The sequence below is a fragment of the Labrus mixtus genome, chromosome 5 (assembly GCF_963584025.1).
Source record: "Labrus mixtus chromosome 5, fLabMix1.1, whole genome shotgun sequence".
NCBI classification, from domain to species: Eukaryota; Metazoa; Chordata; class Actinopteri; order Labriformes; family Labridae; genus Labrus; species Labrus mixtus.
The window spans coordinates 16,208,690-16,232,810 of record NC_083616.1 but is presented as its reverse complement, the minus strand read 5'-3'; the positions used below and the strand labels follow the sequence as shown (position 1 = coordinate 16,232,810).

The 24,121-nt window shown below is 42.0% G+C and overlaps 1 protein-coding gene across 2 annotated transcripts; it reads right to left on the bottom strand.

Annotated features, from left to right (window-relative positions):
• Window positions 1–548: 548 nt before the first annotated feature.
• On the bottom strand, window positions 549–12,676 carry LOC132974273 (nucleus accumbens-associated protein 2-like). Of its 2 annotated transcripts, XM_061038196.1 has the most exons (9): window positions 12,523–12,647; window positions 11,158–11,280; window positions 6,787–7,424; window positions 6,474–6,694; window positions 6,096–6,355; window positions 4,855–5,031; window positions 3,688–3,793; window positions 2,701–2,798; window positions 549–1,990 (listed from the first exon to the last, which is right to left on the bottom strand). In XM_061038196.1, exons 3-9 carry the CDS (start codon window positions 7,234–7,236, stop codon window positions 1,365–1,367), a joined length of 1,938 nt encoding a protein of 645 aa, XP_060894179.1. In that variant the 5' UTR covers window positions 7,237–7,424; window positions 11,158–11,280; window positions 12,523–12,647; the 3' UTR covers window positions 549–1,364. The 2 variants fall into 2 exon arrangements, with proteins under 2 accessions (XP_060894179.1, XP_060894178.1); XM_061038195.1 differs by lacking the exon at window positions 11,158–11,280 and having other exon boundaries at window positions 12,523–12,676.
• Window positions 12,677–24,121: the final 11,445 nt, after the last annotated feature.

Below are 24,121 nucleotides of genomic sequence, written 5' to 3'. Positions count from 1 at the left end.
ACAGTATATATATATATATTTATATATATATATATATATATATACACATATACTGTATATATATATATATATATAGGCTATATACTGTATATATATTTATATATATATATATAGGCTATATACTGTATACCTGAAAAAGCATGAATTAGGATTTTTAATCAATATGAAATTTACATGTTATGATGTTATGTTGGCATGAAAATGTATCACAATTAATTTAGAAATATCTCGTAAATTTCCTATTTGACATGTTACTAGCTAAAGCGAATTGCCACTTACCAGACACAGATTATGACACTCAGCAGTTGTGTAAGGAGAAAGGTAGCTGGCATCCTACGGAGGTTGTGTTAAACTTAAAGTCACACCACTGCTAAATCTTCCTTTGTAGTCAGAAGAAAACTAGTCTGAACTGGAGCTGAACATTAAGGGTTTGACCTGAGGGGGGCGCTGCAGGAAAGATTGCGGTCCACATGATTAAAAAATACTATTATTTTTTATTTATATTTTCAATATAGAAGTTTAGTTCAAACAAAAAAGACACACATCAGTCTGATTATCAAGAAGCTTTATTGTTGTCATCAGAGTGAGTATTATAATCATCATCATTTGTCCTGTTGCTATGGGCCTGTGTGCCGGACTGCAGGAGGCTGTTAACATGCAGCAGAGCCGAGCAGACAGACAGATTGGAGGACAGCAGGTAGAGGAGTAGACAGACAGAGGTAGGTCAGACAGATAGGTAGACAGACTGAGGGGATAGAGGTAGATGGGTGGTCAGGTAGTGAGGTAAGTGAACAGACTGACTGGAAGAGGGGGACATACAGGTTGGGGCAGGCAGTGAGGAAGACAGGTGGACAGACAAAAAGAGGCAGACAGGTGGTGGCAGTCAGACAGACAGGGAAAAGACAGATATGCAGACAGGAAGGAAGCCAAATACAGAGAGGCAGGTAGAGCAGAGGACAGACAGGTGAAGACAAACTGAGAGATAGAAAGAGAGATAGACAGAGATAGAAAGGGGAAAAGACAGGTAGAGACATATAGGAAGGGACAGACAGAGAGAAGGACAGACAAAAAAGTAGAGACTGGTATATGGAGAGAGACAGTCAGGAGAAAAGTCTGATGCATACAGGAGGATAGTCAGGTAAAGACAGGTTGGGGACAGGCAAGTAGAGGAAAGACAGGTAGAGACAGGTAGGTAAGGTGAGACAGACAGGTGGAAAGACAGATACAGACAATCAGTTAGGCATAGGAGACAATGTATGTGGGGAAAGACAGGTAGTTGGAGACAGACAGGTAGAGCCAGGTAGGTGGGGGGACAGGTAGCTTTTGTGTTATTTACATACAGGTAGGCAGATGCGATAAAAAGCTTATTGGCTGTCTTCCAGAGGCTCCGTCCCTCTCTCATCTGTGTCGGCCAATCCCCTTTGTGGAGGGGCAGGCTCTGCAGGCTGGGGGGAAGGGTGTGAGGAGGAGGAGGAAGAAGAGGAGGAGGAGGACAGGGGGAGGGGAAGGTCTGGGGGTTGTTCAGTCTGTGATCTCCCTCCCCCATCTACCTCGCCTCCCATAAGCCCCTCCTCTGCCTGCGCCCCACCTGCGCCTCCTCCACCTCCCCCACGAGACCCAGCGAACTGCAGGTGAGGCAGGAGGGCTGCTGGGGCCTCCTTCTCCCTTTCTCTCTCCCCTGCCGCCTCTCTCTCACGTCGCTCAGCATACAGCGGAGCCTCCAAGCCGAGGTAGGAGGCGCTGAGCTGCCGCAGGTCCATCTCGAAGGGGCTGCCACTGGGATGCACTGCTGCTTCACCACCCTGACCTCCTCCCCCCCTCTTACCCCTGCGTGGGTGTGAGGAGTTGGTGGCAGGGAGGCTATCAGGCAGCAGAGACTGGATCTTCGGAAGCCAACGTTTACGGACCCTGCGGGCATTGGTGCACATGTCCGCCGCGATGACGTTCATCTCGCTCTCCTTAAAGTTAGGAGCAAAGTTCTGACAGTAGACTGAGGAGGAGGAGTAGGAGGAAGACAATTAGGAGGAAAAAGAGAAGGCATAACAGGAGGAAAGAAGAGACAGGTAATCAGAGGTGGAACATGACAAACAAAGGATGAATAGGTAGGAGAGAAGTGGTGTGGCGGAACAGGAGGAGAAAAGTAAGCAAGATAGTGGATGTGCCGAATTGACAAAGAAGGAAAAGGAGGAGGAAAGGTAAAAGGAAGAGAAGGGAAAGAAATGAGGAAAAGGAGGTAGAGGAGGAGGGGATGGAGGGAAATGAAAACACAAAGATAGGGAAAAATAAGGATAAGGATATAAGTGAGTAAGGAGACAAGGATAAGAAGGAGTGGTAAGGAGGAAGATGATAGGTGGAAGAAGGGAGAAAATAGAATGAGACCAAAAATGGGGGAAGATAAGAAAGGAAAGGTAGGGGAGGAAGAAGAGGTAAAAAGAGAAGAAGAGGAGGAGGAGAAAGAGGAAGATTAGAAGAAGTTAAAGGAAAGTGCGGGAAAGTGAGTAGGAGGACCAAGAGGAGGAGGGGGAGGAAGAACAATGAGAGAAAAAAATATCTCAGTATTTCCAAAATAAAGTAAAAAGACATAAATCAATGAGTCAGACAATATATGTGTGTGTGTGTGTGTGTGTGTGTGTGTGTGTGTGTGTGCGTGTGTGTGTGTGTGTGTGCGTGTGTGTGTGTGCGTGTGTGTGTGTGTCTCACGTTTGACAGTGTTTAACACTCGGTTGTCCAGGGGCTTTCGGCTCGGATCATTGGTTGAGGAGCGGATTCCTGTCCCACAGCTATTGGCCAGAGTGTTTCTATGGATACCATAACAATCCAATCAGCACCTATACCAAGCTTTAGATTACCTCGCTCACCCCCACCCTTAGACAATGTGACAGAGCTGTTATGTAAAGCAGCAGCTGGATCCTGAAGGAGGCTCAGTGTCAGAATGTTCCCAAATTTCAACAATCCCACCACAGTCTGATGATGTCACATGACATATGATGATGGCACATGACGTCTGAGGATGTCAGACTGTCTGAGTTTGACACACGGTCGATGATGTCACCACCTTCTGATTATTACTTAAAAAGGCCTCAGCCATTGTATCGAACAGTACGCAGATGGGCTAACTGGCTTCTTTTAATATCTGAAGGCTTGTGTGAACGGATATGTAAAGCCATATGCGCTGTGGGCTGTTTAAAGTTATTGTGATATTAAATCGACCCCTGAAACTACTATTTTAAACTGGAAAAATTACATATTGTTGGTTTAAGTCATTGCTGAGGTATCCAAGAGTTACAACTTACCTAGCAGTTTACAAAAACCTGCAAAACTGAGGTAAATGCTTTCAAGAACTAAGTAAAGAAAAAGTATATTAAAGGTCAACAAACACTGAAGCTCTCTTTTCTGGAGGTATTTATAAGCTATATGTTTAGTAGTTCAAAAAAGTTACTCATATTTATTGTCAAGGTAAAAGAAAGGGGAAGCGATATACATTAACTGGAAAATACGTTCCATAGAAGTATTCAAAACTGAGATGTATTTATTTCATCATTTATTTTGTATTAAAGGAATAACGTTTTTTTATTTAATCACAAACATAACCCAAGTTATCAGGTGTTGGTAGGTGTGTTTTTTTAAAGAGAGTCAGGCAATTGCCCAAGCTAATGAAAAACATTTCAGTACAGTTACACAGCTCACCTGTCAAAGAAGGTAGCCAGCAGTCTCCTGAGCAGCACCTTGTGTTTTACTCCAGCACACAGGTGACAATTCATCAGCTGACCTCGTGTCATGAACACACCTGAACCTACACACAAAAACACACACCGAACACAGGAATATTACCACTATGAGTTACTATTTAATACATAAAACAAACAATACATTTATGTTAATGACAAATTATTATTATTTCACCACTTTCACAATGTGCAAAATAAAACACATCATATGATGCTATTTTTATTGCTGTGTTCAGATAACAGCTAAAGTTAGCATTTAGCCACTTACTGCTCTAGTTAAAATTACTGTTAGCTAGGAAGTGCCTGAAAGCTACTATTTCATTAAGGTAGCGTTACATTGAAGCAGCAACCCTGGTTGTGAAACATTTAAGGCAGGGTTGGTAATTTTCTCCAGATACACTTTTTAAGATTTTGGTTGAAATTGTCTTTTGTTTAAGAAACAAAGAAAATTACTAATCTGTAGCAGCAGTAAGCCTGTAAATATTTCGACCAATGTCTGCCACGACGTGACAATTTGATGAACCAATCATCCAATCCCTGTCTCCCTGCTCGTTCTCTACCCCTTGCGTGCACTAGCCCACACTCAAAGCGCGTCACTGATGACGGAGTTTACACTGTGAGTTTGTCATTGGCAACTGTGAATAGTAAAATATATTTAATGGCTTTATCGACACACACTGTACAGGGGGTTGAATTTTTTAAATAACTCACTAGTTTTGATTTTATGAAGGATATGAGTTATGCATAATTAAGAGTGTGACGGATCTGACTGCATGGGGCCATGTTCAGCTTTTTGAGCCTCATTAGGTTGACCAAAAGTTTGATAGAGTCAGCATTTCCAATTTGGCAAATGCCATGGATAGACTTCCAAAACAGCCACAAAGAAACCAATGGGTGACATAATTCAAGCTTCGATTTACAGTCAATGGCTGCATCAAACTATACAAAAGATGTAAACTGTAGATGTAGAAAGGAGGTTGTTTCTTAATGTTGGCTGAGAAGTGGCTAAATACTTATATTAGCTGTTGTCTAACTGAAGCTAACTGAATAATAAATGTGTTGTTTAACCTTGAATTGTTTATGTTGTTTACTAATCAATACACATTCACAGATCATCTGTGCCTACCAGCCACCAGCTCCACCTTCTCCCCTGGGTCTCCTTCAGTGTAAAGCGATGGGTGACAGCGATACCCAATCTGACTAATCAGACTGGCAGGGAGGGCCATGTTGTCTCGACCAACCAGTACGCAGGGCCGACGCTCATTAGCCAATGGGAGGGACAGCATCTCCATCTTCTCTTGGACTGGATCAATAAAAAACAGTAACAAGTTTGCCATTACCAGGTAGCAATAATAACAAAGCTATTGAACAAAGTAGTGTGATTTCAGGAATTGTTATAGACTTCACACTGCTCAAAGAAAACTCTGGTGATCTACCCACACCTGCACACAGATCTCGACAGTCACAGAAAAGTTTACGATAGGTCCTGAGTGCCGAGGTTTTCCCACATTTTTTATTCATGAAGTCAGTTTCTGCTTCAGCTGTGAGATTATTTGTACCAGAGCGAATATGAAAAGGTCTAAAAAAAAAAGAAAAGTCAGCTATACAAGCAAGTGTTTATTTCATCCTACAAATAAAATAGACTGAAATATTCCTTATTTTTCTTGTTTGATTTTTAAGCACAACATTTGATTTATTCGATTAATCTTTGTGGTTCTACAGATGGAAATGCCTGTAGTGGACTTAACACACAGCTTGGTTTTAATTTTAGTTGCTCTGATACCACAGTTCCTGACATTATATTTTCAAAAAGACCTCAGTGGGTGGAGAAAATATTATTATATTGCGCTTTCACACATGCACAAAAATCATAAAACTTTGTGAACGTGAACGCCAACAGCTGAATTTTCTGCACATTATGTTTTCTGTTTTTCAGTATTTTCTTCTTTGTCCTTTTTGCAGTGAAAATGTTGAACTTGGATATAAAGGCAAAATTTGTCATCCTAGTGTCAGACTGTGTTGTTTCATCCACATTGTTCTTTTTACGTCATATACCGCCTCCTGAGACCTGAGTCCTCCAACTCCTGCCGACAGGGATAGTCTCCCGCTGTGAAGTTCATGTGTGGACAAGCAAATCAGGAAGATTTCAGGGGCAGTCTGCCTGCAATTATCTTGAAATTTTCAGGAGTTTGTATGCGAAAAGGTTTTTAGAAAGTTCTCCGAATAGATGAATCCATCCTGTGTTGGACCTGGATGTAAAGAGTTCTTATCACTGAGATAACTTAGTTACTTAATTTGTAGTTTGTTGTAAATTAAGCCCCATTATGCAAACACAAATTGATTGGATTGTACCATGATGTAACTTACTGTAGGGGTTTCCAGGATGTCCGTAGATGTGTTGGTATAGTCCAGGATGGACACTGCTCCCATAGTAATCCTCCTCCAGCTCCTCCTCGGTGGCTGGGTGAGAGGGTGGGGAGTCTGTGGGAAGGCTGGAGCCTCCTGGACTGGATCGCCCCCCTCCTGCCAGTAGATAAGACTGCAGCCCTGGAACTAAACCTGCACCTGCACCCAAGTAACACAGAGCACTGCTCCTGGAGGACTGGAGGTCCCCAGCATTGTCCACTCTGAGGGCAGTACAATTAGAATTCAATTATACATGTTGTGGTTCAACAATATTGTTCTCTGTAATACATTTCTTTATCATACTGTATATTTGCATATATCAGGTTGTTTTGTCCTCACCTGCCCTCCTCTCCTCCTCCACCTCCTGCTGCTGCTCTTCTCCCATTGTCCTCAGCAGGAGGAGTGTCAGCTCTCTCCTGTTTGATCCTGCTGACAGCCAGCAGCAGTTCCTCTGGGCTCAGAGCTGGCTGGTCTGGACTGGCCTCCTGCAACTGGGGGGCGCTGTTCTGCTGTTGAACCATCTGTGTGTCGAAGCCCCCAAGCTCGTCTGCTGACGTGGTCTGCAATGCATTACTGTGTTTAAGTAACATCTCAACTTGCATTATGTGTTCTATATATTTTTATATACCACTGTGGGCGTGGCATAACCCACCTGTGAATCACAGCAGAGAGGTGAGGAAGAGGAGGATGCCTTCATCATCATAAGCTCCATGCCTCGCTCCACGATGTTCTGGATCTGCAGGTACCCGGCGGTATACATGAGCACCAGCTGCTCACTTGCAGCCATACTGAGACGCCCAGTGTAGCAGAACGATAGAATCTGCTGGAAACATGCTGGCGTGACTGAAGACGGCAGCTCAAACACTGCCTGGGACGAGGATGATGATGAAGAGGATGAAGAAGAGGAATCTGCTGCAGAGCTGAACAGGTCTCTGAAGTAGAGCGATGAAGCGGCGAGGACGGCCCGGTGTGCCTTGAAGGCCTGACCCTGCACCAGAATAGAGACGTCACAGTAGTGACCCAGCAGCCGCTGCTCGTTCAAGCTGCCAAGCACGCTGCTGCCAAAGTCTGGGATCTCCACCTGCAGCAGCCCCTCCGACATGGTGGATAGTGGCGAAGAGGACAGGACAGGAAGTGACTTAGGGTTCAGACTATCTGGCGGCAAGGTGGAGATGGTCCTGCCCAGCCAGAGGTCAGAGTGTTTAGGTGTCAGGGATCCTGAAGATATCACCTCCAAAATGATGCAGATCCATTTTGTTGTAGAGGAAACAGTGAGGTCAGATGTCAAGCCTTGTGGAGACAGAGAAGAGAAGGAGAAGACGAGATCATCAGGATGGGCGTCAGCTCCAAACAGAGAGACAGTTATAAATGAGGAGGAGAGAGGAGACAGGATGGGGAGGAGGACTGAGAGTATAACACGACAGCTTCACACCTTCCTGTCTACTTGCAGAACAAACTGGAAAAAAAACACTTCTGACACCTCTCAGTTTTTTTCTGCGCCTCTTTCCTCCAATGTTATCAATATAAAATAAAGTATACTGTTCATACAGTGTATTCACTTGTACTGCATTTAAAAATGTAAAAACAGAACAAAACAAAACAAACAACAACTTTAAGAGTACAGGGTAGAGATTTTGAGCCAAACAAAACACAAAAAATCAATCATCTTTATTGTACATTGCTTTTTTGATTGTACTTAAATATTTCTCAATAATGAGACTTTTCATTCGAGACCTTTTAAGCCCCTCTTCTTAATGACATCACTGTTTGATGACACTCATTTTCATCAGTGAATCTAAATTTCCTCTCAAACTTGACGAATCTTAATGCAAGAAAGCCTTAATGCTCAATTCAGATTTTTCATTCAGACCTGTTTTTTTTGTTTGTTTGGCTGTTCACATTGTATTTTAAATGTGGCCTGTATCAGATCCCTGTGGGAATCCGCATATAAAAGTGACCCAAATGTGATTTAAAAAGATCAGATTCCATGTGAATTGTGCTGTTCACGTTGCCATAGAAAAATCTGATCAGCATGAAGGAATCATTTGTTTCTTTAGTGCAGCAAAAGGTTGGAACAGGCTTAAACAATTAAAGATATGTTTACCATGCAGAAGCTAACCCTAATCCTGTTCTGTTCTATACCAGATTTCTGTTTTACATTCAGTATATCTTGGTTACCACAGATGGTTTAAGGCCTGCAGAAGGAAGACAGACGTCCATCACTACAGAGGCTTGTTAACCCATCATTAATGTAAAGATTTTGAATTTTTAGAGCAAAAAAAACTAATAACTATAAACTATAATCTAAACTTCTACTGAGGATGTTGATGGTTTTAAAAATAAGTTAAAAGTTATTTTGCTACAGCACCTTAGCATTCACAGTATGGAGGAAAAAAGCTCTGTGTCATAATTAATATCAGACAGTGTTTAGAGACTGAATAATTTCGCTCCGACGACCTTCATCAGTCCACTGCTATCAACTCAAACACCCATGCTTCACTCTGAATGTTTTTCTACTTCTAGGCTGCAGGAGGGGGCATTTCATATAAACTAAGAACAATGCTGTCACAATGTCCAGGTCAAGAGTAGATATGCAACAAAGGGTACAACTTTTAAAATTATGATCGCTGGGAATTAATAATTACTAATGTAATGAGTTTTGGAATTTTTGTGCGGCAATACATTGGTTGAAAGTTTGGATATAGATAACTTATTTTAGACCTCTACAGTATAAGTAAATGGTTAACCATTTTCATAATATGAAAGATAAAACAATGGGAAATATTTAAATATACTGAGGTTCAACACTGATGTTTGACTATCAGCTGTTTTTTCTTTGGTTTTCTTTAAATAAGTCAGTTTCTGGTGATTCAGCTTTATCAAGTGTTGTATGTCTGTTTCTATGCAGAAGACAACATCCTGTATGTCAGAAATTTGACAGCAAACTCACCAGGCCTGCTTCAGATACATTCCAGACTTCTTATGAATCAAAAAAATTAACAATAAAAAAAAGGTTTCTTATTCTAATTCAGAACAACATGATGAGTAATGTGATAAGACAGCAGATCCTGTCTTGCTTGCCAGTTCCTCCAATCTTCACACGCCTACACAATAGCTAAAAGTTACTTTTGGAATTAATTTAAAAAACTTTTTTAAGTTCTAATGAGCCTTGCACTTGTATAATTATCAGACTGCAGGGTGACCAGAACATTTTTTTTGTTCATTGTGCGGTTGTAGTGAAAGACAATAGTGAAGACATGTTTTGCACATTTTGTTCAATGCCTGATTTTTGTTATCCAAACTTTACATCCTGATCAATAAAAGTTGCAAAGGACTAACGTTTCAACACACCGCCTCTTCCTCTTCCTCAGAGTCTGTATAAAATTTGCCTTGAGTGATTTGCGCACCAGTATTTTCTTTGGATCCTGTCTGAAAGAAGGAATTCACTGAAAAAGTGAATAAAGTCCTTTTCTGAAATCACCGAACTCCGTTTGTGGAGACGATGAAGCGCAATAGTTTCCTTCTACATAACTTAGAATGTTTCAATCCAGAGGTCTTCAAAGTAAAGCAAATCTGTAGGTGAAATATCCTGAGGAAAGCGAACTAGAAATTATGATCTGATCAAAATGAACTAATCCTTTGCAGATGCCATCAATGATAGTCATTAATCCAGGTGAGTAGCAAGTCTGCAGCAAGAAAGGTGTGAGGCTGACTAACTCATTAGTACCAGCCCAAGCAGAACCGGAAGTTCACTTCTCGTGTTTTTGTCCTTTACAGACACACTCATTTATTATTATCATATTTATTATTTATGATGGCACAGTGACGGCAGCTGTTTACTTCCTGCTACAAACACATGACTCTGTAGAAAACCTGCAGGACTGCAATCTCTCTATGAATTAGGCATCAGACAATGACTCTCCAAAAAAGAACAGTCCAGTAGAGTCCAGCACACTCCCTCATGGTACAGCACAGTCTAACAGAGACACATACAGTCCAGTTTTTATTAGAGTCAAGTCCCCGTGGCATCAGGTACAGTGAAGTCTAGTCCAGACCTATACAGTGGAGTACAACATAATTTAGTCCGGTCATGTCGATTGTAAGCAAGTTTATGGTATTTTCGCACTTACACAAAATTCAGGTAAGCTGCATATCTAAATGCAAACAGACATTTCTTTTCAGCCCAATTTTATCAGACATAACATCCTGAACATAACAGGAAATATTCAGGTAAGTTCACCCCATGTGGCTGATGGGGGTAATGACGTTTATTTGAGTGACTGGCGCGCAAATCATGTTATCTTAGTGAATGTACTGAATCGGCTTCATACTCTTTTCAGCTTACCAGCGTAGTCTTCACCACTTGTTTGTTGACACTGTGAATTCAATCCATAACACAAAGCACTGATATAAAGGCAAAAAGCTATCATTATTGTGATGGGCTCTGTCGCTCTGTCCTCCATCTTGGATTTCTGAGCGTCTTTTTTACATCGTCTCTTGCCTCCTGTGAAAACAGCTTTAGTCTCAAATGCAGTCTACCAGACTAAAGTCCAGAAGATTCTAGCCCAAAGCAATCCTATACAGAGTGTAATAAAGCTGAGTCCTGGCAAGTAAATTCCAGTCATGTACATTTGACTAGGTCAGTCTAGTTTACTAGAGTCGAGTCCAGTTAAGTCAAGTACACTCTAGCCTTCTGCAATAGAGTCCAGTATTACCCAGTGAACGCCAGTCCACTCTTGTCTGAATTCTGCTGTGATAGTTATTATCATGTCGATGTGAAGTGTTAATTTATAAGTGAAGTTTATTTTTATTAGTTATTTGATGCAAAAAGGAACCGATGTATCATCATGATTGACAGCTCTGATGACAAATGTGGATTCTTCGACGCTCTTCACCTGATGTGTAGAGCATAGGAGGAAATGAGAAAGAAAAATGAAGGAAAACTAAAATTACAGTCATTTAACTGTAATGTGAGTGTCTGCTTAAAACCGACACAATCTGTTCTACTGTGGACTGTACTGACCTGAGGGATCTTTGATGTTTTATCGGTAAGTTGTGCTTTTGTCAATCCTGTGGCTCCACCAGACAGGTCCCTTCTGGCCATGTCTTGGCTCCAAATAACATTACCAGCACAATATGTCATCACCTGTCGGGGGATTGTTTGACTTCACTTTTGCACAATGGAAGGTGCCGGAGATAGAGACGCTTTGTCAAAATGTATACAGTCAATGGTCCAGGCCAGTTTAGAACAGATAAGTCTATTCCAGACAACTCTTGAACAGTCCAGACCACTCCAGTACAGCTATGTCAGGGAGGCTAATATAGTCCAGTCTTGTATATTGATGTCCAGTTCAGTCTGGTACAGTCCAGCACTTTCTTTCACAGTCTAATCCACTCCATTCTAGTCTTGTACAGTAGTAGTCCAATTTTGTGCTGTGGAGTCTAGTCTAGTACAGTAGAGTCTTGACAAGTTTAGTCCTGTCTAGTACACTAGAGTCCAGTTTAGTACGGTCAAGTCCACTAAAGCTAAGTCCTGTATAGTTAAACCAAGCTTAGGCCAATACAGTAGAGAAGAATACTGTATAGTCTAGTCCAGTCCAGTCCACCCTAGAATACTAAAGATTTGTCACGTCTAGTACGTTGGAGTCCAGTAGAGTCCACTCCACTCCATTCTGGTCTATTAAAGCAGGGTCTAGACCATGTAAGTAAGGTCTATTCCAGTCAAGTACAGCAGCATTTAGAGACTTGCCCAAGCTTGTACAGTCTAGTACAGTACCAACCATGAAATCTAGCACAGAACAGAAGAGTCCAGTCTACATCTCATACAGTGAAGACAGGATTAGCATATTGTGCTCCTGTTCAGTGTAGTGAAGTTTAGTACAGTACAACTGAATCTGGTCTAGTCTACTCCAGTCTAATACAGTAGGGAACAGTGAAGTCTGTTAAAGTCAAGTCCCGTCTGGTACAGTAGAGTCCAGCAGAGTTGCTTCCAGGTGCCTTTGGTCTGTTTCAGAGTTCGGTTTTATTTTTGTTTACAGTGTGACTACAGCAGAGAGACAGAGAGTCTGAACAGACAGACAGACAGACAGACAGACAGACAGACAGACAGACAGACAGACAGACAGACAGACAGACAGACAGATAGTCAGACAGACAGACAGGTGGTGAGGAAAAAATAATGTCCACAGACAGACCAGAGGCAGGGACAGACATACAGACACACCGGTGGACAGAGAGACAAACAGTTGGTTTAACAAGAAACAAACAGTTTGAGAGTCCAGACAGACAAACCAGCAGACAGTCAGTACAGTTACAGTTAGGAAGATAATGGATGTAAGACAGGCAGACAGACGGGTGGACAGAGAGACAGACAGCTACAGTTCCTTACCTTCTCTCTGCTCCTCTTCCTTCTCTGCTTCTCCTCCATGCAGCAGGCAGGACGGCTGGCTGGGAGAGGTTTTCTTCTTCTCCTCCGCTCAGTCAACGCATCGTCTGGTGTGTCACAGGAGGGGGGGGGGGGGGGGGGGGGAGGGGGGGGGGGGGGGGCAGGGGGGAGGACGGGGGAGGTAAAGGAGGAGGAGGGGGGAGGCAGAGACACAGCAGACAGCCGAGGAGGAGGAGGAGGAGGGAGGAAGAGGAGGAGTCATCTGAGGACAGCGAGGGAGCTAATGCGGCTAACTGCCCTGCAGAGGACGAGAGAGGGAGAGAGAGAAAGAGGGAGAGAGATACAGAGGCAGAATGTGGAGAGAGAGGGGCGAGCAAGAATACATTTAACTGTTCATTTGCTATAGAGAAGAAAACACTGCAAAGTCGAAAATTAAAGACACAAAATATACACCAACAGCACATGTAAACACTACACACACAAACAGATAAATACACACTCCCGGGATGTGCGTGCATGTGTGTGCACGTGCCTATTTGTGTGTGTTTGCGTGAGTGAGTTTGTGTGGCATGACTTGGCCAAATGCACAGCGCTGCATTGCAGTGCCGAGGCTGAGTTGGCATGCCGAGTACATAGCGTGCATACTGCGACTGTGTGCCAGGCTGAGAGAGAGAGACACACACACACACACACACACACACACACACACACACACACACACACACACACACACACACACACACACACACACACACACACACACACACTCCAACACACACACAAACACACACACACACACAGACACATCAGCAGCTTTTTGCAGCCTCAGCTTCCATCATCACAGCTCAGAGTAGTTTCTAACATGGATGAGAGACAGTTAAAGATAGACGGACTGTAACTGTATAGAAAGAGAAAGGCTTTCTCTGCCCGCATGCCTGTCTGTCTCTCTGTAACTGTTTCTAGACAGGCAGGCATGACAGACAGGTTTTGTGCCTGTATTTAAAGTTCTCCATCCAAAGAGAGAGAAACAAGTAGGATGGGAGGGGGGGCTAAACAAGGACTTCTACAGAACCTGTTGTGTTTTTGTGTATGTATTGTCAGTCCGCAGACCTCTATCAGCTCCACCTGGTGACATTCAATCACATTTTATATATTTCAAATGTGAAACACTACTGCACTCGATCAGATCTCAATATGTAAATGGCTTGGGTGGGGTCTGAAAAGTGAATCCAGTGTAGAAGTGTCTTTAAACTGCATTCTTTCCATAGGCGGGGCTAACTCCAAGTAGGCGACTTTATATTCGTCTATAAGGAAATTTGCCAACTCTCAGTTGATTTAATGTGTCATTAAACATTTCCCTTAAAAGTTTGTGATTTCAATTGCTTGTTTTACGTCTTATCAGTACAGAGCAAGTTCATTTTTTAAATCATGGGCAGAATGTAAAGTCATCAAAGCTAATTGATAAATTACCACAATTGCGAGTAGTAGACAGAAGTATAAATATTGTTTTCAGCATTCAGTTAAAAACTGTCTTAAGAGTCACATTCATTTTTTCAGTAACGTTGTTGTGTTAAAAGCCTATTTTTTGTGTGAATAAACAGGAGATACTTGGTTCAATGAGCCATTTTACATAGAGCTATTGTACTTCCAATCCATGTCACTAAAAGAGAAAATATATACATAAATGTGAAGGTCTAACAAGCGATCACTAACATTCCTCTTCTCTGTACCTTTTGAAATTATTATTTTGTAACATTTCTTAAACTGAATCCAGTTTGCGTTATGTTTGAGTTTAATGTCTCATCCTACCACAAATCCAGCCCACAAATTATTATGCACTTTGGCTGTGCTTCGGTTGTAGGGTCGGGTTGGTTGTCTCTCAACAGGAGGGTGGGGGTTCAATCTCAAGCTCCTGCGGCCTATGGGTAAAACCCTTGACCCCAAGATACTCGCACTGCTTTGTCGGTGGCGTGTGAATGTGTATGAATGGGATTAGTTTATACTGATGGCTACTTTACATAGCAGCATTTGCCATCATCGATTGAAAAGGTATAGGTGCGACCTGCGGTGAAAAACATTGAGTAGAAGACTAGAAAAACATTATAGAAGCTCAAGTCCATTTACAATTACTTTCAAATAAAAAAAACTCCTGGACAGCCCATTTGACCAGTCAAAAGTAATATCCATAAAACGCTTAACTGTTCCCTTTAACGGTTTACGATTAGTTTTCGATCTGTAACAAGTTCCTTTTCTGGGTTAAGTAAATCTTGTAATCAACAAGTAGGTGACATACCGATTACCACGGCATGTAAGTGGAAATTCAGTCAGGTCTGCAGAAATTTTCTTAGATGTGCCTGTGTTTTGCATAGAGCAGTTAGTCCTACTTAAAAAAGTAACTGAGTTGCTTATGGAGTTACTGTTCAGTTCTGTCTAATGTTCCTCTCTGACAAAACAACTGGCCCCAGTTTGGCCCCCTCAGTAAAAGTGGTCTAGAACCGCCACTGAACATACCTGTCCATCAGACCAACTTTAAAATGTAAATCAAGCCGGCTGTTTGGATGGAGTGTCTCCTCCTTGGCCTGCCGAGCCAGCGTGAGCTGCACCTGGAGCTCCGGTGTCTACTACGCCGGACTACCTGCCAGCTCATTTAATAGAAGCGTATTGTTGTTTAGCTCAGTGCTTCTTTCTTGTGAGACAAGTTTTACTTCCTCCACATGTAGACAACTCACAGCTTTATTATTTTCGTTTCATTTGAGCAGTGAAAAAATAATGTCGGTATTTCCGAGACAGAAAGCTCACGGCTGAATGATTACCTGCAGTGTTTGTTTACAGTGTGCAACGTTCTTTCTCCCAGGATGCTGCTGTGCTGACTTTAGTGTAACCCAAATGGAAGGATAGGCTATGTTTCTGCAATTTTAGTTGGAAGCAGAGAAGGCTACAAAATACAAAGACTATCATTACTTACTGTAAGTAACAGGTGGAATTGTGCCTGTACAAATCAACAGCATGACAAATATATAGTTGCATTTAAACTTTTTAAAAGTCTTTACTTCCATTTGAAGTGAGGGTCTGAAGATGAACTGCCACTGTGACCCCCCTACCTCTGTTCCCTGCAAGATTGCCACAATTTCCCAGTTTGGGATCAATAAAGTAATTCTATTCTAGTCTATTCAAAGATTGTATTCAATAATGTTTTTTAATCATGAAGACTGATTGAGAAGAAATAAGCCATATGTACATAAATTGTAGTTTAATAATTAACCCCAAATCCTGAATTGGGACATCACTGGCTAAGCACCGCTGTGTCTCAGGCGATATTACGTGCAGTAATTGCCTAGCTGCAATATCAGCCTAACTACACTGTCATCACAAATACAACACAGACAAAAAAACACCAGCTATTTATAAGTGGCACAAACGGAAGTTTTAAACTGGTAATCATTATTTAACTTCCCTTTATCAAAATATGAAGTGTTTCCTAGCAGTAACAAAACTGGCTGTTCATGTTCTTTTTAAAGACTCTATTTTTGTTAAAATGATCCAGCTAATTACTTAACTAGGTCTTTGTTTTTGTCAATCATGTTATAATCTGTTGCTCACACACTGTATGGTCTCTAGCGAGAACCGACTATGCAGCATGTTAATTTAACTTTAGCAATGCTAACACAATTTTACCCAAAGCCACCTCTGTGAAAGTTCTGTGAAGATTTAGTCCAATAAAATTTGTTGGTGTGCATGTTTCAAATGTTGTCTATGCTCATCATGTCTGCAGCCATAATTCAACCTGTTCTCTGCACCTCCATCACGGTCTTGTTTGGATCTGCCACCAAACAGGACAAACGGCAACGGACAGTCAGGCAGTGACGCCGAGATCGAAAAGCGGCACACGTTGTCAACAAAGAAAAATGAAGTGCACACTTTCATCAGTAAATGTCGTAAAGCAAGTTCAATGGTAATAAAATACATATAAATCATGTTGGTGGAAGTTTGGCGATTCTAGAGTAAAATATGAGTGGTAGGCCTACATGACTCTGGCTCCCTGTCAGCTCCCTGCCATAGTTGTCGAAGTTGTCTGACACGAATAACAAAGCAGCATTTCCAGGTGCCGCTTGACGTTCTCGGCGCTAATCAGGATTGCAGAAAAATCATTGGTGCTGACCTGCCCCCCAACCAGGACTTGTACTGGTCCAGGGTCAGGAAACGGGCAGGTAACATCATTGCAGATCCCTCACTCCCTGGACTCAAACATTCAAACTCTTCCCCTCCAGGATGTGTTACAGATCACTGAACGCCAAGAAAACCTGACACAAGAACAAGAATCTCCCCACAGGCTGTTACTATGATCAACGCTTAACAGTCACAGTGCCAGAACTGTCATGTGCAATAACCCTGAAACAGAACACTCACTGTAAATTTTATTTATTTATTAATGCATGGTCACACACTTAATTATGAAAATATTTGAAAATATGGATATACTGGAAAATAACTATCTGCCTAATGTAAAATAATCCATCTGATACACAGTTAATCATGTTCATTTAACTATCTTTTTGCACTACTCACCACTGCACTGTTGTCTTATTTAGTCTCACTAGTTTTTGTTTCACATTTTATTTTATACTTTTGTACATTGTGAGCACAGTCTATTGAAGTCGAATTCCTTGCATGTGAGCATACCTGGCCAATAAAGCTGATTCTGCCAAACTGTAACACCAGCTGCATTAGATGTTGAAAGGTGGAAGGTGCTTTTACTAAGCACATGGGCAAAACTGGTGAAGACCCCTGCCTGCCGTGAAAGCTGTCTTGGTGTTGTCTTGCCTTTTTTGCCACCTAATAACCCACAAATTACTTCATGTGATTTCAGGCTGCCTTTATTGAATGTGTTTGATGTTAAGTTGAGATTTACCTCACTTGTTTAATCAGATGTTCCTACCTTGGCGGAGTCCTCTGGATGGAGGCAAAAAAGGCCCTCAGCTCTTGATTGGAGAAGACCCATGACATCCGCAGCAACCTCTCATCCTCGTTGATCTTCAGCACTGCCACATCAGTTACCATCAATAATCTCGAGAGGGGGGTTGGTCCAGTCGTCCTTACAAACACTCATTCCATCATCATAACAGGGCTTAGTCCAGGCTTCCCTTAAGACATTTCTTCCAGTGATAAGGGGAAATCCAGGCATGTCTCAAAATATTCCGTCCACTAACAGATTAAGTCTAGTCGTCCATTTAGAAATCCATGCATCCTAATAGACACTCCATATTTTTGTGGAAGTGGAAGTCCAAACATCCTTCATACACTCAATACTTCCTTAAGGTAATCCAGGCATCCCTATAGACAGGTTTATCCATCAATAGGGTGAAATCCGGGTGTCCCTCCTGACAATCCATCCATTTCAAGAGGAAAATCCTGTAATATTTTTTGACAATCCCTATGTTCAAGGTAGACCCATCCAGTGGTCATTTAAACACTTCATCCATCCAGAGGGGGTAGTGCAGAGGTCCCCACAGAAACTCCATTCACCCAGAGTAGGCAATAGGGGTCCATGACACCCGTCCCAAAGACCACCATCCATTCCAAAGTGGTAGTCCAGGCTTCAGACTTTGAATCCATCACCAAAATGGAAGTCCATGGGTCCCTGAGACACTCCATGGCAACCCTTCAGACACTTCTTACATGGAAAGGTGGAAGCCCAGGCAGATCTAATGATATTCCATCTGACATGAGGGGAAGTCCAGGCATCCCACATTGTGCGTACGCACAAATATGTGCTTAAACTGTGCGTACGAACGTTTGAAGCACAAATCTGGGATTCATCAATATATTCTTACTTGAATTTGTTCTTACTCTGCAAACAAAAAAAAGAACTTCCTCAGACCATGCATACGCACAAATGATTGACCAGCTCTCTCAGAAAATGATAACATACACTCTTTTAACTAAATGCATGACATATTAAAATATATTCAGTAAAAAAAAAAAAAAAAAATGCTATATAAATATATATATTTATATAGCATTTTTGCCATCTCCTAAAAACTTCTACGTGTCGCCACCTCACCGCTCTCGTCCTGATACACCAATCGGATGTCCTTACATGGAGAGATGGGGGCGTGGTAGTATGCTGATTGCAGGTTGCGGGCACGCACCTGTGGATTAAGAACGATTCTGATTCACTAACATACGCAAGGTGGTGAGAACAAAATTGGCTGGTACGCACGTTTAATAAATACGAAGAGGATTTTGTGCATGCACTTATTTTATGCGATACTAAGAACATTTCTACGCACATATTCGTGAATGAGGCCCATTGAGAGGTGGATTGTGTCAAGTAATCCTACAGACACTCCTTCTATTAAGAGGGGGAAAATTCAGGCATCCCTCGAATACTCCATCCATCGAGGGGAGGCCCAGTCCAGGCGTCTGTACAGACACTCCTATTATTGAGAAGGGAAAGCCCAGGCATCCCAAATGACACCCTATCCAACAAGAGGTGGAAATCCAGTTGTCCCTTTGAGACTTTATCCATTAAGAGAGGGCTTAGTCTAGGCTTCACAATGGACACTTTTTCAATAAAAAGAGGGAAACCTGGCATCCCTTAGATACTCTAACAATCAAGAGGAAGGTTGGTCCAGTTGTCTCTACAGACACTCCTTCCATTGAGAGAGGGAAATCCAGGCGTCCCTCAGATACTCTGTTCGATAGCATATGAAGTCTGGTCGTCCCTTCAGACTTTCTGTCCTGTCTGAGGGAGAAATCCAGGTAACCTTCAGATTATCCATTGCGGGGTCAAATCCAGGGGTCCCAACAGACAATCCATCCATCACAAGGCAAAATCCACGTCCCCCATAGAAAAAAATTAAGGGCGCGGTCACACTGGCAATCTGCACGGCCCGCGTTCACACCGCACAGGACTAACCGTGCCTAAGCACGATTACCTCTTGTACATAACGTTGTAATACAACACATGCATGCTTTATGTTATTATGAAGCGTGCTCAGTTGACAAACAGGCAGACTCGAGAGAGAGAGAGAGAGAGAAAAAAAAAGGGACGCGCAGTCCAGTCAGTGTCCGCACATCTGAGACCAACACCGAGAACATGACAGCTACTTTGTGGCTTATTGATTCATTTTAGTCAGATATAGCCATAAAAACTCTCCATAATGACGGCTGTCAATGTTGTGTACCCGCGTGCTTGTGCATGAAGTGTACCGTGCCGAAGCACACCTCTCTGAAGTGTGCCAAAGCCGAAGAAGTGTACCGTGCCTGAGCACAGCACGGAGCGGTCAAAATGGCCAAACTAACTGGACTTTAGGGTTCAAGCGTGCTTGGGCACGGTACGGATGGCCAGTGTGACCGCGCCCTAAAAAGTTAAGGCATCCATTCATACACGTAATCCTTCCTAAGGGGAGTCCAGGCATCTGTACAGACTGTTTATCAATCACTAGGGTGAAATCCAGGTGTCCTTTTAGATACTCCATCAATCGAGAGGGGGAAATCCAGGCGTACCTCCTGAAAATCCATCGATTCCAAGAGGAAAACACAGTCATCTTAATTGAAACTCTATATGTTCCAGGTAGGCCATACATGCATTCTTATAAACACTTACAACCAGAGGGGTATTCCAGGCATCCCCACAGACACTCCATCCCTTTTGAGTGGGATGTCCAGGGGTCCATGACACTCCATCCGCCCCAAAGATGAATTCCAGGGTTCCCTACAAATACACCATCCATCCCAAGGGGGTACTCCAGGCATCCCTTCAAACATTCCATATGTCCCAACTGGGAAGTCCATGGGTCCAGAGACACTCCATGCTTGTCAAAAAACAAGTCACAGGCACTCCATCCATCCAGAGGTGGAAGTCTGTATCTAGATGGAGTTTCTGTGGGAATACAGATCATTACCGACACTCCATTGGTACAGGGAAGGGAGAAGTCCAGGTGTCCCTTATGAAATTCTATTCATGCCAGGTGGGGAGTTAAGGCATCCTCACAGACACTCCATACATCCCGAGGGGGAAGTCCAGGCGTCCCTTAGACACTCTGTAAAACGAGAGGCAGAGGTCCAGTTATCCCTACAGACAGACACTCCTTCCATTTAAAGGGGGAAATTCAGGCACCCCTCAGATACTTGATGCATTGAGAGGGGGCATAGTCCAGGCTTTACTAAAGATACTGCTTCCATTTAGAGGGTGAAATCGAGGAATCCCTCCGACACTACATCCATCTAGAGGGAGTTGATCAAGACATTTCTACAGACACTCTTTTCATTACGAGGCGGAAATAAAGGTGTCCCTCCAGAAATCTAGCAACTTAAATAGACCGGCTATTTGGAAGATGTGTAATTTGAGATTCTGAGAACACGTCAAGTGTGAAATCTGCAGCTGAAGTTGTCACCTCATTTATCTTTGTGTTTGAGATAATAAGCTAATGCTAGTATGCTAACACATGATGATAATCATATCCTGCCCAACATTATAATGTTAGCACTGTGTTTCACCCTGCCATTGGGCTATTACTGAGAAAAACAGCTGAACAGCTGATGATGAGTAGGGGAGAAGAGACAGCACAGGGAAATATACAGCCTTAACACACTATCTCTGTAACATTTGAGCATTTTTTTAGCATAATAGTCAAATGTTAGCCTGAACATGCTTTTGAGTAACATGGTACATCATGGTTCTTTTTCTTATATTTTCTTTCTTTCTTTTTAAATATATTTTGATTTAAGCTTTAAAGAAACAACTTGTTGGGTCTTTTTTTGGTGCAGACAGAGAAAATTAGCTAACAACCACCATCAGATCAACTGAAGTTCGACTTGTTCCTCTTTTTTTTGTTCTTTCGCACTAAACAGCCATTGAGAAGACTCGTTTGTGAGCATAACATTACTACTTTGAGTTTTTCTTCTACCTTTTAGTACTCAAGGGCTAAAACCCACTTCAATAGGTAAATTTAAGTTCAACATGTTACCTTCATCTTTTGCCACTACTTTGACACAGCTGGTTTCGTATCTGAGGCCCAGACCGCAACTTTTTTAATCTCCAGCCTGGTTGCTTGCTTTTGCCTTGCTGAGCAGCTCAATGCAGTGTTTCTCATCTTGAGCAAGTAACCTGCAGTAAACATGAATCATTTTAAGTTGCAGCAACATGATTTATTACAATTTCTAAAAAATCATATTAAAATAATTAATAATATAGACTTGTCCCTCAATCACTGTGAAACTGGAATCACAAATATCTTTCCCAGAGAAATAAAAACTGCAATGAAATAAATAAACTGTAGCTACACAGTAAGTTACCAGACAAAACACACAGGAATTCAAACAGTTAACAACACCCTGAAACAAGTATTTAAAAATAAAATAGAAGGGGTTTAAAAAAGAGCAATCAATCCAAAGGTAATCTAACTGGGATTAAAAAGACAAACAACGAAAAAAAAAAACAGAGAAAGGATGATTGTTACATAAACCCTTCAATTTTAACTTCTGATGAATTTTTTCTATTTAGAATCTTTGTCAAAAACATATTTTTTCATTTAAAATTTGTGTTTCAGGATTTTCAAGGGTTTTCAATTATATTCCACTTCATTAAATTAATTTAATTAATTTTTCAGTGGCCATTTATTATTTTAAAATGTAAAATAAGGGTTTGATTAAACAAAGTAAATTAATCATTTATTTTCCATTTTAGTTGTAAATCTATATTCTGTTTTTTTTATTTTATTTCATTTACTCCTTTAAAGGGAATGCGCAAAAAACGTGAAGTTACATTTTATGTATTAAATTAAAATATAACATCATTTGGCCTGATGCTTCCAATACTGAAAATGCTTAATAGACAAATCTACCTGTTTGAGCTCAGACAGAAGAAAAAAAGCTTCACCATGACTTTAAAGGTCACATATTATGCAAAATACACTTTAGCATGTTTTTGGAACAGTAACATACATTGCATTCAGAAAGTATTCAGACCACTTCACTTTTTTCACATTTTGGTATGTTGCAGCCTTCTGGTAAAATTAATAAAACGGTTTTGTTTCCCTCATCAATCTATAGCCAATGCCTGATAATGACAAAGTGGACAGAATTTTAGAAAAGATTTCTAATTTATTAAAAAGGAAAAACTGAAATCTCACACTGACATAACTATTCAGACCCTTTGCTATGACATTTGAAATTGAGCTCACGTGCCTCCCATTTATCTTGATCAGCTTTGAGATGTTACTCCACCTTTACGGGAGCGCATCTGTGGTAGATTAAATTGTTTGGACATGATTCAGAAAGGCACACACCTGTCTATATAAGGTCTCACAGCTGACAATGCATATCAGAGGAAAAAACTAAATACGAGGTAGAAGGAACTGCCTGCAAAGCTCAGAGACGAGCTCAGATGTGGGGAAGGCTACAAAAAATCTCTGCTGTATTGGAGGTCCCCAAACGCAAAATGGACTCTTTTATAATCTTAAATGGGGGAACAACTAGGACTCTTCCTAGAGCCGGCTGATTAGCCAAACTGAGCTATTGTGGGAGAAGGGCCTTGGTAAGAGAGGTGACCAGGGAACCTGATGGTCACTATGGCTAAACTCAAGAGATCATGTGTGGAGATGGGAGAAACTTTCAGAAGGACGACCATATGGCAGAGTGGCCAGAAGGAAGCCTCTTCTCAGTAAGACACATAAAAGCCTGCTTAGGTCCTGGTCCAGAGCGCTCAGGACCTCAGACTGGGCCAAAGGATCACCTTCCAACAGGACAATGACCATAAGCTCACAGCCAAGACAACGCATGAGTGGCTTAAGCCTGGCTCACACTGCAGGATAATCGGGCCGATTTGAGCTCCGATTCTTCCTTTCCGACAATCGCAGGGTCTCTCCCGACGCAAGGCTGCTTGGAACCGATTATCTGCTCAGACTATCTTGTAGTGTGAGCGGTACAAAGATCCAATCTAAACGTCCCCGATCTGCCCGGCGATTGTCTGGGACGCCCCGATTTATTTCAAACAGCCTATGTTGGATATTTAAAATTTTAAATCTTGACGATTACGTCATGAAAGGGTCCGGCAGAAGTTGTGTGTGAGTACAATATAATCACGAGAGACAAGGGATGTAGTCATGGCGACCAGCGGCATTTTTTTATTTTTCGGTACAGATCATCAGTGCAGCACTTTTCTGAAACTTGTATCCATATATCTACAATTGTATCAACTTTCCTATATCCTACAACAACTTCCACTTCCTTCTCTTTCACCAACCGTCGTCCGTTGGAGTTTTCAAATGAAACTTTATTAAAAACTGTCAATGCTCCGTCCCGATTTCACTCGTACAGTGTGAGCTCTCCAGCCGTGTCCGACAATCGGGTCGTACAGTGTGAGCACATAAATCTCAAGGTCTGGTCGGGCGTCGTAAACAATTCAGTCGTACAGTGTGAGCTGACATGCCACCCCGACTTTTATACAATCGGGGATAAATCACAGTGTGAGCCAGGCTTTAGGGACAACTTTATGAATGTCCTTGAATAGCCTAGCCAGAGCCCTGACTTGAACCCAATCGAACATCTCTAAAGAGACCTGAAAATGGCTGTCCACCGTTGGTCCCCATCCAACCTG

Bases quoted from the DNA above. Each gene is read 5' to 3' on its own strand.
- LOC132974273 (XM_061038195.1), bottom strand. From the start codon at position 7,236: ATGTCGGAGGGGCTGCTGCAGGTGGAGATCCCAGACTTTGGCAGCAGC. The intron at 6,356-6,473 runs GTGAGGACAAAA...TACTGCCCTCAG, and splicing joins GGAGGAGGAGAGGAGGGCAG to AGTGGACAATGCTGGGGACC. The intron at 5,032-6,095 runs GTAAGTTACATC...TTATTGATCCAG, and splicing joins ACATCCTGGAAACCCCTACA to TCCAAGAGAAGATGGAGATG.